At 41.4% G+C, this 15,433-nt stretch overlaps 1 protein-coding gene across 2 annotated transcripts in view; it reads right to left on the bottom strand.

Annotated features, from left to right (window-relative positions):
* Positions 1-15,433, bottom strand: part of CNKSR3 (CNKSR family member 3) — a 108,423-nt gene that overhangs the window by 38,744 nt on the left and 54,246 nt on the right. For both annotated transcript variants that reach the window (XM_017538869.2, XM_037742067.1), the window contains one exon: positions 4,253-4,416. In XM_017538869.2, the coding sequence (XP_017394358.1) occupies positions 4,253-4,416 (164 nt within the window). The remainder of the gene's footprint in view (positions 1-4,252; positions 4,417-15,433) is intronic.

Genomic DNA, 15,433 nt, shown 5'->3' with positions numbered 1-15,433 from the left:
CATTCCACATTAAAGAGAGAACAAGGAACTGCTTATATTAGCTCAAAAGAACCTCTACTGTAGAAGCATAATCAGGAAAGGATTATTGACTTAAGTGCCCCACAAAGAAAGACCGAAAATAAATAATTTCTCAGACCAGATTAATTATTTTCCCCAGTCTTTTCCCTAAAACCTGTCTCCTTCAGAAACTGCTTTAAGATAAGACATCAAAAAGATACAAATTAAGTAACAAAGTGAGTCTCTGAAAATCTATTCACATACTAAAACCCTTCCACTGAGATCTCACATCCTAGGGTTTGCCATCAGGGAACCTTTCCTGATCTGTCTAGAGAAACTATACACTAAATGGAAGAAAAGGAAAGCAAAAAGAGTCTTAAAATTATACACATTTAGCTAACGGCAAACTTTACACAACTTCTCTGCCATCTTCTCCATTCCTGCTGGCTTTGTTCATGATCTAACATGTGTGATTAAGGGGTGCCAGAGACACAAAATCAAAGCCATTTTTATTGGCTTGGGTCAATTAGGAGGCAATCTAAGAAATATGGTTCACAGTTTTCCTAAGGCATTTTAAATAAGCTCATAAGCAAGATCAAGTTAAATACAATTTTCCAGCAAAAATTCCTGTTCCTATATTTCTTCTCATAAAAAAGATAACACTTTTAAAGGATTTGCCACGGATAAATAATAAACAATGAATAATCGCAGGGGTATACCAGGGTGCACAAGCACTCTATGCCTGTAGATTCATCATAGGTACTTCATTTAACCACAAGTCTAGGTGGCATCACTTAACAAACATATGTATCATTTCCAACCCTGTTCACTTCTCAAGCTCCTTCAGCCTTCAAAACACAGCTGTCCATGCCTTGGTGTCCAGTAAACTAAGGCCTCACTCACTTGGCAAAGAACACAGGTTACAGTCACACTTACTTGTTATTCTCACTGGTGATTCTCAATCACACCCTCTCAACCAGTGCTGTCCGACAAAACTCTCTGCAAAGATGAAAATGTTCTGCATCTGTGCTGTTCAACATGGTAGCCACGAGCCACATGGAGCTTCTGAGCACTTGAAGTGCTGCTAGTACAACCGAGGAACTGAATTTTATTTTATTTTAGTTGATTTTCATTTAAACAGTCACGTTGGCTAACAGCTATCCTACTCAAAAGAGCAGCTCTATCATCTGTCTCAGGTACCCTGTACCTAGAGAGAGGAAGAAAAATTGGGCACAGATTCTAATTCAATCTTTGAAAGTGGTCCTGGTCTCATCTTATAATACAAATCACTCTCCTAAGCCACTACTGCCAGCCAAGGTCAGTGTTCACAAAAGGCGATTTCTCTCATTGCTCCCTAACCACAATCAGCTAATTTGTGAACCACTGCTCACCAGTTTTGGAATCTTCATTCATAGCTGTTTCCTATTTTAGGTTCCTGTCCATCTATCCATCCCTCTCTTTGCATTGACATGTCCAGTGGTTTTGTTTCTCCCCTCCCCCTTCCTAACTTTTAATTCTATTCATTTCCTATCTGTCATAAAATCAACTTCCACTAAACTCAGTTTACATAGAAACCTTTTATAACACCAAGGCCAACTACATTTACACACTAATTGCCTTGGAGATGGTCTGCTCAAAGTATCACCAATTTATATATCCAAAGATGTATATGCTACAAATGGATTAAAAAGATAAGTGTAATTAGTATATGAATTACAATAAGAATACTTTAAAAGTAGATTATATCCACTAAAGATATTTTAGTAAAACTCACTAAAATAATCCACACTCATTTGTGAACCCCTGAGTGACCCCTCTCCCCCCATCCAATACAGTCACTGACACAGAGCAGGTCCAGAATGACTCTGAGGTCAAAACTTGGTCTGCAAAGGAAATTAGAAGGAAATTGTAGGAGATAAAACACAGCTTTAGGTTCTGGCATTTGTCCAGCTTTGTTCATTTTAGTCTAATGCTCTAAGAGGTAGAGAAGAGGAAAAAGCAAAGAGAATGCTCAGAGGCAGCTGGTATGTTGATCATCCCACTTGAGGCACACGATGTGTCTCTAGCTGACCCTTCCATCCTGACTCTCTTTCTTTAGATTTCCAAGTAAATTAACCTGTCCTCAAAGTATTACTGCAAAATGAAAGAGACAGTTTGCAAAACATCAAGCAGAAAAGACAGAAAAGCCATGTTCCCAGAAAGCATAATAAAAGTAAACCCAAACATATCTGTACAAAAAAAAAAATACAGTTTCAGTAATAAACAGGATGCTTAGACTTCTGGGCAGAGAAAAACACTTACACAATAGTACACAGCCACATCTAAGGTGAGCGTTACTGTACAGATGGGAAAAACAGACACCACCATTTCCCCGGAGGTCACAGAAGAAGTAGCGTGTAGCAGAGCCAGGATTAGAATACAAATTCCTGCTTCCCAGACCAGTGCTCAGACCACTTGGCCGGAGCGTCTCCCAGGCGGCAGCTCATTTGTCAACCACAAATAATTTCCCCATTACTTTCCTAAACAAGAGCGGCACATCTCAGTGCAGAAGACAAGGCTCTGTCCATTTTAAGAAGAAGAATACACACAATGCAGCAAGTGTTATATAATCAACAGTACGCAGACCAGTGATGGCAAAATCATTGGCTGCGCATTCTTTCCCACCATTCTCAGTGATGTAATTGTATATACCCCTGGCTCAGGCTCAGGGAGTTACTAACCCAGCCTGAATGCCATCGAGTTTGTCCAAATCCTAACAATTAAGTAAACTGCATCTTTAGCCTGGCACCAGGACAGGCAGACTTGAATCACACCCACACTAACCAATTTATAAACAAAATGTCCTTACACGTGAGGTGTTTCTGGCCCACACCTAAAGAAGCTACCCATGCAGCCACAGGTGTGATTCCAGTGTCAGGACCCAGCAGGATTTTACTCATTCATGTTAAAGCCAAAACCCATCCTATACAAAATGTAATGAAGGCCACATTTTTTCCTATCTAGCTACCATTTCATAGGTCATGTCAAGTGCTAATGTCAGTTATTTAAATTTACCAATATCTGTGAAACTCAACCGTTTTTCATAGTAACAAAACCAGACATGAAAATCAGAACCTATTTCTCACTTCAGTTTAGAAGATAATATTTTCTTTTCTTTTTTGAGACAGGGTCTCACTCTGGGCTGGAGTGCAGTGGTGTGATCTCCACTCACTGCAACCTCTACCTCCCAGGCTCAGGTGATTCTCTGACCTCAGCCTCCTGAATATCTGGGACTACAGGTGCATGCTGCCACACCAGGCTAATTTTTTTTTATTTCTAGTAGACACAGGGTTTCACTATGCTGCCCAGGCTGGTCTCAAACTCCTGGACTCAAGCAATCCACCCGCCTCAGTCTCCCGGAGTGCTGGGATTGTAGGCATGAGCCATTGTGCCTGGCCAGAAGATGACATTTTCATTCAGGACTATTTCCATTGTTTGTTCCTTATAAAAGATAAGAAAATTAGACTAATACAGAGATTTTCTGAAAAAGACAAACCCTTCCCATAAAGGACAAGTTAATAAATATTTTACCCTATAGGGGAACCATGTGGTCCCATTAAAACTACTCGATTATTTCACTGTAGCAAGAAAGCAGCCACAAACACATAAGTGAAAGGACATTGCTGTGTTCCAATAAAACTTTATTTACAAAAATAGACGGTGGGCCAGATTTAACTCGCAGGCCATAGTTTGCCAACTCTTAATGTAGAAAATAACTTATTTTTTCCCCTTCTTATATTATAGTATCTTCAGCTCATGGTTTTTGTGTGTGTGTGTGTGTGTGTGTGTGTGTGTGTGTGTGTGTGTGTTGTGTTTTTTGTTTTTTTTTTTTGAGACAGAGTCTCTCTCTGTTGCCAGGCTGGAGTACAGTAGCACAACCTCAGCTCACTGCAGTCTCTGCCTCCCAGGTTCAAGTGATTCTCCTGCCTCAGCCTCCCGAGTAGTTGGGATTATAGGCAAGAGCCACCACATCAACTAATTTTTGTATTTTTCGTAGAGACATGGTCTCACCATGTTGGCCTCAATCTCTTGACCTCGTGATCTACTTGCCTCGGCCTCCCAAAGTGCTGGGATTACAAGCATGAGCCACTGCACCTGGCCCTCAGCTCATGTTTTATCTCAGTAGATCATTAAGAAAACAGTAATATGCTAAATCACAAAGAACAAGGCTCTAAAGAAGGTCATCAGGGTACAGATCACCTTTTCCCGAACTAACCAGTGCACAGAGAAGGTCCACAGCCTCCAGCACAAGCTCCTGGTGTCCAATCCGCGTGACTCCCAGCTCCTCCAGATCCTGATGGGAAATCTGCAGCAGCTGCTCACCATTAATCTTCTCCCGTTCAAACTTGTGGACATATTGCTGCAGGCAGTCATCCAATCCTGCCAAAAACAACCAGAAGTCCCATTATTGTCATTTTGTTCCTTTACCCTCCACACTGCCCACATGTCACATCCATCTCAGCAATTACCAGTTATGCTGCCACTATCTGATTATCTATGTGAGGCATATACCACCCAATGGGCACCTTTGCATGACATTGCAAATCAGGTTTTCCAGTGCAGCTTAACATTCTCAAAGGACCCAGCATGATTTTATGATAGTTACATTCTCATTCCCTGTTAACTAAAGGAATAAACACCAAACCCCTGCTAATTTAAAATGCTAATTATCTGGACCAGACATGCTGTTGTTTGCTACATCCTTCTTTTGGGACGTCATCTCTCCCACCCTATGTAATCCCAGGGAGTTTGCCAGTCAAGACGCTTTGCCACAGTGGTTGGCAAATGGCCAGGTTTCCTGCAGTGCTGTATACACCAGCCAATCATAGGTTTAGGGATGGACGTGTGACTCAAGCAGAACCAATTAAAATCTTCCTTGATATTTGATACGTGGACACAAGAACTGAGAAGCTCTTTCTTCCTTTCCAATCAGAAGTCAAAAGATAAACCTTGGCAATGCTGGCAGTCATTTATCTCATCAGTTTCCTGAGAATAAATCCATTCAGGAAGAGAGAAAGAAAATGTCCCAATAATACCCTATATGCCCCTGGAGCTAACCTTGCTTTAAAAGATACTTCTAGCCCCAGAATATTTCACTTAAATTTAAATACATTTCCCTTTTTAGATTAAGCTTGTTTTTTGTTGAATCTCTGTCCCTTGCAACTGAAAAAGTCCTGAAAATACGGAATCTCTAAAGGAGAAGGTACCAGCAGTGGTACCACATAGAAAGGCATGTTAAATCGGTTCACTTATAGGAATTTTTCCGGGTCAAATACTATGGCCAAAAGTGTTGTATTTTAATGCTTGTATAGAATGACTAAAATAAGTAAGCCAGATAGAACTTGAGACTTCCTATTCCTGTACAGAGAACTTGTTTTAATAGTTTTACTGGAATAACATTTTACCCTGAATCAATTGATCTATTCAAGCGTAATAATAAAAGTAACCTTGGCGTTTTAAAAGACCAGAGTTACATAAACTCAATCCCAACACAAAGAATGAACACTCAATTTAACTGGAAAAGTATGTATAAAGCATGCCGCTGCCCCTCCCCCCCAAACACATGCACGCGCGCGCGCACACACACACACACACACACACACACACACACACATTTATTTCATTTAACCCTCACAAAACCTGTGTCATGTGGGTATTTCTCTGGGCTAGAAAAGGCCCAGCACTTACTTTTTGTAACTCTAAAGTCTATGGATATTAAAATCTGATGTGTGAGGCTAAACTACACCTCTGCCCTACAAATATTCACCATTTGCCTCCTAATAAGATATAGGAAGAAGGCTAGTTTTCTGATATCCATTTGGGAGTCTTAAACATAGGAAGAGGAAGTAATAAACAAAAATTATGACAACCATTTGGAACCAAACTCATCCTCCCTAAAATGACATCTGTCTAGCCCAGGGGCTCCATTTATACAGGAAGCAAGGTTGGGGATATTGATATAAACCCAGCTCCACTCTGACAACCTTGAGCTACAGGTGGCCTTCATGGCATGTGAGTCAGGCAGGCAGAGGCGGTCAGGCAAGTCAGCAGGTGTTGAGACTGACCCTACCTGAGCTAATGCAACCTAAGCACCAGGACACCCAGAGTCAGTCATCTGCAGGGGCACATATCTGTAGCAGGCAACCGTGACAAGGGACAAGACTGAAGGATAACCCCCTATTTTGTTCCCATTTTGCGGATGAAAGAATTAAGGCTCATGGAGGATACATAACCTGTCCACAGTCACGTAGCTGGTCAGATGCCAAGAGAAGAACTGATGCGGAAGAACAGAGGTCAAATTCAAGTTAGGGTCTGTTGGACACAAGCCTCGCTCTTCTGTGTTTTCTCGCAAACATGAGATTATAACCCAGGATTATAAAAATTCTTCTCCAACAACTTCTTAAATCAGCAGTAAGGTCTAACTACAAGACAGTTATTAAAATAGAATTAAAGAATCTTACAGGAACTTAGAAGGTATTTCAGATGTCACTGAGTACAAAAAAAAAAAAATTGGGAAAGTACAGACAAAAGAGAAATTACTGTGAAGTTTACCCAGAATCACTTAGCCAGTTCTAAGCCAGATCATGATCTTCTCTCTCTCAGGACGCTGTCTTCCCTGGCCTACTTTTAAGGTTTTAAAATAATTTTTCATTTTAATTTGTCACAAAAGTTTGGGACAACTATGTTACATATTTAAAGCCTGTTATGGCTGTGCCCCCACAAAATCTATGTTACAGTCCTAACCCTCAGTACCCTGGAATGCATTTGGAGAGAGAATCTTTTTTTTTTTTTCTAAAGAGAGAATCTTTAAAGAAGGAATTAAGTTTAAATGACATCGTTAAGGTGGGCTCAATCCATATGATTAGTGTCCTTACTGGAAGAGGAGACTGGTTGGGCATGGTGGCTCAATGCCTGTAATCCTGGCACTTTGCGAGGCCAAGGCAGGTGGACCACCTGAGGTCAGGTGCTGGAGACCAGCCTGACCAACATGGAGAAACTCCGTCTCTACTAAAAATACAAAAATTAGCCAGGTGTGGTGGTGCATGCCTGTAATCCCAGCTACTTGGGAGACTGAGGCAAGAGAATCACTTGAAACTGGGAGGCGGAGGTTGCGGTGAGTCGAGATTGCACCATTGCACTCCAGCCTGGGTGAGAAGAGCAAGAGTCCATCTCAAAAAAAAAAAAAAAAAAAAAAAAAAAAAAAAAAAAAAAAAAAAAAAAAAAAAAAAAAAAAAAAAAAAAAAGAAAGAAGAAAAGAGATTAAGACACAGAAACACACAGAAGAAAGATAAGTGATGACATGAAAAAGACGATCATCTATAAACCAAGGAGAGAAGCCTCAGAAGAAACCTACCCTGCTGACACCTCAGTCTGACTTCCACCCTCCAGAATGGTGATGAGATAAATTTCCGTTGTTCCGGCCTCCCAGCCTATGGAACTTTGTAGTGGCAGCCCAAGCAGCCCAATACAAATATAAACATTTGCTTTCATATGCATCCACACGTGATGGACTTTCTTAAAATAAACAAGGCCCAGTGGCCAATGGGACAGGTGATATGTACTGTGCTAAACAAGCTCACTGCTCATAATACAAAGCATAACACTGAGACATTTGTTTTCATGTACAGGACAAATCAGTCCATTCAAACTAAAGTGGAAAAGTATATTGGATGTTCCTTAAGCTTCATTCCTGAATGCTAAGGAGAAATAAATATGAGGCCAGATCATTTCTCTGTTAATTAACTGAAAAATTCATGGAAGAAGTTGAATTTCAGAAGTAGCTTTAGAACTGTAAGGAAATATTTGGAGCGCTGAAAAGGTTTAGATGGAAGAAATGGTGAGGGTTCTGGACAGCATTCAGGTTACAAATGATTAGAAATTGAGAACTGAAGAATACAGAGCACTTCTCTGAGAAACTGACCAGAATCTCCTTGAGGATTCTGAGAGAATACAAGCATTGTACCTGAAATAATCACAAGTTTCCTGAGATGTAATTATCAAGCAGAAACATCACTTTACTGCCCATATAAGAATAGAATCTATTGTGGCTTCAAGACTTTGTCCTCAAGGCACCCATATATTGAATATGTTAGGTTTTAAATAGTGTTGCCCCCCAGAGTTTTATTATTCCAATACATTATGACCTATTGTTCAGCCTTCCAATTGTTCAGAATACAATTAAACATTTATAAACAGCTAAATGAAACTATTATGCAGTCCCACAAAGGAGGGGAAAGCCTCCATTTCTAGTAAACTGATCTAATAGTCTTAAAATTTGCAATAAACCATACTCTTTTACTTGTTTGTCAAATGGATCTATCTGTCAGTTTCTTGCTTCAAGCAATTTACAGAAAGTCTAGCGGGACCAAGAGAAACACATAATTCAGTAAAATTAGATTAAACACATTCCATTTACACGAATTAAACACATAATTAAATGCAAAGGAAAAAGAGAAGAAATTCTCACAGAACAGGAGTCACAGGACCCAGACCTCCTCTATTATCATGAAATCTGGCTGCATAGAATCCTAAAACTTCAAGGAAATCCCAAATGCAAGATGAAAACACACACACACACACACACACACACACACACACACAGTTAAGAGCCCGCAATCCAATACCAGACTCCCTTCTTACTGACTGGGTAACCTGGGTCAAGTTACTCAGCTGTCTCATTCATAAAATGAGAATATTAATACTACCCACTACATAGAACTTTAAAACATGATTTATTCGGGTCCTCAGTTTTCTAAATTTTCAGAATAAAAGTTATTGGCTGGGCATTCTGGCTTACTCCTATAATCCTATCACTTTGGGAGGCCAAAGCAAAAGGACCACTTGAGGCCAGAAGTTTGAGACCAGCCTGGACAACACAGCAAGACCCCATGTTTATTAACAGTGGCATGATCATAGCTCACTGTAGCCTTGAACACCTGGGCTCAAGTGATGCTCCTGCCTTAGCTGGGGCTATAGGTGTGTGCCACTGCACTCAACTAATTTTTTAATTTTTTATAGAAACGGGGTCTCCCTATGTTGCCCAGGCTGGTCACGAACTCCTAAGCTCAAGTGATCTTCCTGCCTTAGCCTCCCAAAGTGCTGGGATTACAGGTGTAAGCCACTACCCCTGGCTACCTGAAAGAGAATAAAAGTTGCTAAAGAGACACAGAAACTCCCAAATGCTTAGGTAGACATGTTATTACCTTCCACAGAAAGTGCTCCCAAATGTGAGAGCCTGCAATAATCACTGGTTTCACCTTTAGAAAATTTATGGTTTGTATCAGAATATAAGCACCATGAAGTAGTGACTTTGTTCATGGACAAAGAGCTCCACATAAATATTAACACCACACCAATGTACAAAAGTCATCTGCTTTTTTCTTTTTTGAGATGGAGTTTCATTCTTGTCAATTCTCCTGCCTCACTCCCAAGTAGCTGGGGTTATAGGCATGAACCACCATGCCCAGTTAATTTTTGTATTTTTAGTAGAGATGGGGTTTTGCCATGTTGGCCAGGCTGGTCTCGAACTCCTGACCTCAAGCAATCCACCTGACTCATCCTCCCCAAAGTGCTGGGATTATAGGGAGCTACCATGCCTAGCCTGCTTTTATTTTCTTATGCAAATAAGCAACTGAAGATGAACTATTGATTGTGATATCAGTTATAGATACTTGCTGTACATTTCAACATTTAAAGATTAAAGGAGATCCTTTCTACATAAAGACAAATATCATAAACAAAATAAAACGCCAAGACTTTCAGTATCAGTCTTTGACAGGTACAAGATACAGGCAGGTACAAGATACCTGCCTTGTACTAAGAATTCATTTTTATGAATTAATTAATCTTCCCTGAGTGCCTAAGTGTAGAAAGGATTATGTGCATGGCCAGGTGTGGTGGCTCACGCCTGTAATCCAGCACTTTGGGAGGCTGAGGCAGGTGGATCACGAGGTCAGGAGTTCAAGACCAGCCTGGTCAAGAGGGTGAAATCCTGTCTCTACTAACATAAAAAAAAAAAAAATTAGCCAGGCATGGTGGCGGGTGCCTGTAATCCCAGCTACTCGGTAGGCTAAGGCAGAGAATTGCTTGAACCCAGGAGGCGGAGGTTGCAGTGAGCTGAGACAGCGCCACTGCACTCCAGCCTGGGTGACAGAGCCACAAAGGAAGGAAGGAAGGAAGGAAGGGGAAAGAAAGGAGGGAGGGAGGGAGGGAAGGAAAGAACGAAGGAAGGAAGGAAGGAAGGAGGGAAAGAAAAGAAAAGAAAAAAGGATTATGTACATGAAGATTAAAAAGTAAGAGTAAATGCCCCAATGCAAACAAAACAAAACACTACTATGGCTATTCTCATTTTCTGTAAAAGAGTAAAATCAGATCATGAACTAGTCCCAGAAAGCAAATGGTCATCATGACTTAAGTGGAAAATATCCCAGAGACCACACCCTCTGTGGGTTTGCTTACAGCTTGGCAAGCTCAAGGCAGCAGAAGCTACAATTCTACAAATACAGGAGCCCAGAGTGGTTCTTCCAGCATTTTGCATTAAGTACTTTTGCTTGAGTTGGGTTTTGTGCTTTTAGGTTGTTTTTTGTTTTCTGGGTTATTTTGTGTTTTTTTTTAAATGATTAAATTCAGAAATCAGTTTAGCTAAAGCTTGAAGACTCTCATCTTACTCAAGACTTTTAAGCATCACAAGTGATATATTCCAGGCATGGTGGCTCACATCTGTGATCCCAGCACTTGGGGAGGCCAAGGCAGGTAGATCACTTGAGGTCAGGAGTTTGAGACCAGCCTGGCCAACATGATGAAATCTTGTCTCTACTAAATATATAAATAATAATAATAATAATAATAATAATAATAGCCAGGCGTGATGGTGGGCACCTGTATATTCCCAGCTACTCAGGAGGCTAAGGCAGGAGAATCACTTGAACCCAAGAGGCAGGGGTTGCAGTGAGCCGAGATCATCCCATTGTACTCTAGCTTAGGCAACAAGAAGGAAACTCTGTCTCAAAAAAAAAAAAATAAAAGTGACATGTGACGCAAAAACTTGACTCCAATAGGATTTTGGGAGACTATGTTATTCCATGGGGAGAATCATCACAGACTCACAAATTCAATTTAATTCAACAAACTTTATGAAGCAGCTACTATATGTAAGACACGTAAGACCGTCTCTACTGGGAATTGACCTCCATTACAAAGGAGACGGGGGTTCAGGGGTAGGTCAGTTTATTATTATCTGGACCAGAGGAAAGCAAACAAGATTTGGGTGGTACATTCACACCTGACCACAATATTCTCAGAATTCCCAATACTTTGAAAAACATTAAATGGTAAAGACCTGACATCAAAACTCTTTAGCCTTCCCGACATGCTGACACCACTGTCCAACATAGTACAACTTCTCCAAATGTGACATCTTGCTAAGAATAAAAAAGACAGTTTTCAAACAGAAGCATGACATATTTTGGCTTCTATGTGAGCACAGCGTGATTAATGGAGGGAGCAAGGCTGATGTCAGGGCACGCCAAAAGCCAGAAAGGTGGTCTATTTGTAGGCCTCCAAGTGCACTTTCATGAGATCAGTCACCCAGTTAAGTTACATCACTTGGAAATGCCTTTCTTCTGTCACTCTGGTTTTGTGGATGTCTGTAGGCCTTAATTTTCAGAACTAGTTGATACAGGGTTGACTTAAATATAGCAATTTGAAGTTGTTTAATAATCCTGTGTTTGAAATCCAGGAGTGGGCCGGACGCAGTAGCTCACATCTGTAATCCCAACACTTTGGGATACCAAGGAGGGTGGATCACCTGTGGTCAGGAGTTTGAGACTAGCCTGGCCAACACGGTGAAACCCTGGCTCTACTAAAAATATAAATATTAGCTGGGTGTGGTGGCATGCTCCTGTAATCCCAGCTTCAGGGGTTCTCTGCATTCTGTTCTGTCATTTGTCTCTGCAGAGTATCCCTTCACCATGTCCCCTTCTGCTCGTGGTCACTGTTACAGCTGAACTTACCTCTTGCTCGGATTTCTACAATAACCTAGAAAGTGGATGCCATGCTCAGTCCCTTCTTCCTCTTAATTCATCCTTTATCATTCCATCTAAGCAAAACCATCCTGTCCTTTACAGATTCCAATCCATTAGCTCAACACAGCATCTCAAGCCCTTTGGGGCCCAATCTCTTCCAAGCCTCCCTGCAGTCCCACTGTCCTGTAACTCATCCTACTGGTGAGGACACAGTAAGCACCTGTTCTACTGAGTTTCTCCGAAAGTAACAAAAATGTCACTCACAGGTTGGCAAAAAGAGCACCCAGGCAATCCCCGCCGGCTGCCTGCTTCTGCAAAGTCTGAATGGAACACAGCCATGGCTCCTTGGTTTATGGATTTGTCTCTGGCTGCTTCTGTGCTACAATGGCCGAGTTGATTGGCTGTGACAGAGACCGGCTGGCCCACAAAGCCTCGGATATTTACTGCCTGGCCCAGGTTTACGGACCCTTGGTCTAACTGACAGCAGCGATGGGTACAAAGTGATGATGACATCTGCCGACCAGAAAGAGACTCCACCGGTCTCGTCTGGAACTAAGGGAACGTGAGCTTTCCTTTTTTTGTTGTATTTTTTAAAGAATCATTTCATACAGTTACACTGAATTTACAAGCATAGAAAAATGTTACCTTCCCTCCCACAATGAAAGACCTGAATGTTTTAGGAGATTCCTTACAAGTTTTTAGCCACTGTATTTTCTTTTGGTCAGTTCTTTTGAGGAATAATTTATATACGTTAAAAGTCACTAATTTCCAATGTACAACTCAATGAGCTTTGAAAAATATGCAGTCATGCAACTACACTATAATCATGATACAAACATTTCTATCGCCCCCCCCAAGAAAAGCTGCCTCGGCCCCCTTTGCTGTCCACTCCCTCCCACAGCCCCATCCCCAGCAGCCACCAATCTGATTTCTACCGAAATAAGCCCAATTTCTCCTCCTGGCTGTATTCCCTGTCCTGCCCGGGTAACTCTGGCTAAACCACTTCGTCTGGTTCTCAGGCTCCCCATCGGTGGATTAGCATGCTTCAATCAGAACTGACACCCAAGCACACTACTAATTGCAGCTCTGATTTTATCAGCCATCCTTCAAGGCTTATGGTTAAATTTAATTTGAAGAAAGGGGACCGTGATGAAACACAATGTCTGAAAACTGGATTGGAAAGCTGCAGCATTTCTTCCAGGTCTAAAAACCCAGGCTTCTGACTATGTCCGAGCTATTTTTAGAAGTTACCTTTACTTACAAGAGCAGAGTATGAAAAAGGAGATAAGCTGCCCAGAAAATTAAATCCTAAACATCCTCAAAGTTCCAAAAGAAAAAGAAGGAGGAGAAAAGGAGAAATAGAGAAAAAAAGAGAAAGAGAAAGAATAAATAAAGAAAACAGAGAGAGAGAGAAAAAAAAAGAAAGAAAGAAAGAGGAGGGAGGGAGGGAGGGAGGGAAGGAGGGAGGTGGGCAGGGGAGGGGAGAAATAAAGAAAGGAAGAGAAAAACTAGCAAATGAATGAACTTGCTCTTGAGAAAAACCATATAAAAATGATGTATGTAAGTCAGGGTTTCGACCCTGATCAGAGCTGTGAGCTGGGACTGCTGCTCCCTTGGAAGCAGGGGCCATGTGAAATCCAAACACATGATAAAGATCCAGCCACCAAGAACCCTGGGAAGCCCAATTAAGAGCCAACAAAGTTCTTTCACTTTGTTTCTGGAATGGAATGACTGATTTTGAGGACAAGGGACACCCCACTGGCCATTTTTCAGGGTACGAAGCTGAAAGAACAGTAACGCTGAAGAGAAAATAAAAGTTTAGATTCTGACCCATTTGGGAAAATCTGATCTACACATTGCTAAGAGCTACCAAATACATTAGTAATGAATCCCACAGCTTCAATTTCTTACAAAAGGCAAAAACAAGAGGAATGGAAGGACAGTCTACCCTAAAGCGCTTTCTTATTCCCAGAGCAAACTCAACTTTCTTACTACTAGCTAATGTCCTCTAAGACTGAGGTCACCCTGAAGACATCTGAAGACATGACCAAGAAACAGTGAAACTTTGAGTTTCATGACCTAAGTAGAAGACATACTGTTTAAACAAAACTTGGAACTAGCAAACATATCCATGCCAGGATAATTTAAGAAAGTAAAAATAGAAGGAATACCTTAGCTCAAGGATTCAAGTTAACCAGAAAACAACAGTCAGACGAGCTGCCCTCATTTGACGTTTCTGAATGGATAAGTAATGTGTCCCAGCTGAAAACTGTAACCAGGAACCTCTGGCTCCCAAGTTGTAGGGCTCCCAAGCCTACGTTGCTCCAATCCCACCAGATTCTGTACAACTTCCAACCACTGTGAAAGGGACCCAGCCTGGCCCCCTCCTGGGACCCTGAGCTGCTGAACAAAGTCTAGCCGTGGAGGAAGACGTGACCAGAGCAGGGAAAGAACAGAAGTTGGTACTGAAAAGAACAGAAGTGGCCAGGTGCAGTGGCTCACGCCTGTAATCCCAGTACTTTGGGAGGCTGAAGCGGGAGGATCATGAGGTCAAGAGATCAAGAGCATCCTGGTCAACATGGTCAAACCCTGTCTCTACTAAAAACATAAAAATTGGCCAGGTGTGGTGGCACATGCCTGTAGTCCCAGCTACTTGGGAGGCTGGGACAGGAGACTTGCTTGAACCTGGGAGTCAGAGGTTGCAGTGAACTGAGATCATGCCACTGCACTCCAGCATGGGCAACAGGGCAAGACTCCGTTTCAAAAAAAAAACAAACAAAACAGAACAGAAGTTAGTACTGAGTTAGTATTGTCTGAAAGCACTTTTGGAGGGAGGAATTTATACTGATTTTTGTGATCAACTGAAGAGATCATCAGAATTCAGAATATAATGGCAGCCCTCAGTGTTCTACTGTGAGTCCTCTTCCCTTGCTCCTTCCCCAAAAAGATAAATGTATGAAGAACTTGAAAGATAATGCTGAGGGCAGGGAAGAAACACAGCACTGACCTGTAAGTTTGAAGGTGTGCATACGTGCATGTGTGTGTATAAACATAAACCTAAATCTCACAGCAGACATTAAAAATGCAACATTAGAGATTCTAAAGATACAAACACAATTGTGGAGATGAACACAAAGCCTGCTGCAATACTCTGGTAAAACATGTACTTTCCAAGGTTGATTGTTGTAATTCCATAACCAAACCATTGTATCCAATTTTGTAACAGGCCTCAGACCAAACAAGGGGAGGGGAGAAGAAGCCACATGTGAAACGGAAGAAAGGGATGCAATTTACCCAGGAAGCTGTACTCTTTGCCTTCTCTAGCGCAGCTTACTTTGCCAAAACTGTAAATTTGATTTGGTCTAAAAACCAAA

This window comes from Cebus imitator, unplaced genomic scaffold, assembly GCF_001604975.1.
Source record: "Cebus imitator isolate Cc_AM_T3 unplaced genomic scaffold, Cebus_imitator-1.0 Scaffold6, whole genome shotgun sequence".
Lineage (NCBI taxonomy): Eukaryota > Metazoa > Chordata > Mammalia > Primates > Cebidae > Cebus > Cebus imitator.
The sequence above is the reverse complement of the archived record's forward strand: the minus strand, read 5'-3'. Positions and strand labels throughout refer to the sequence as shown.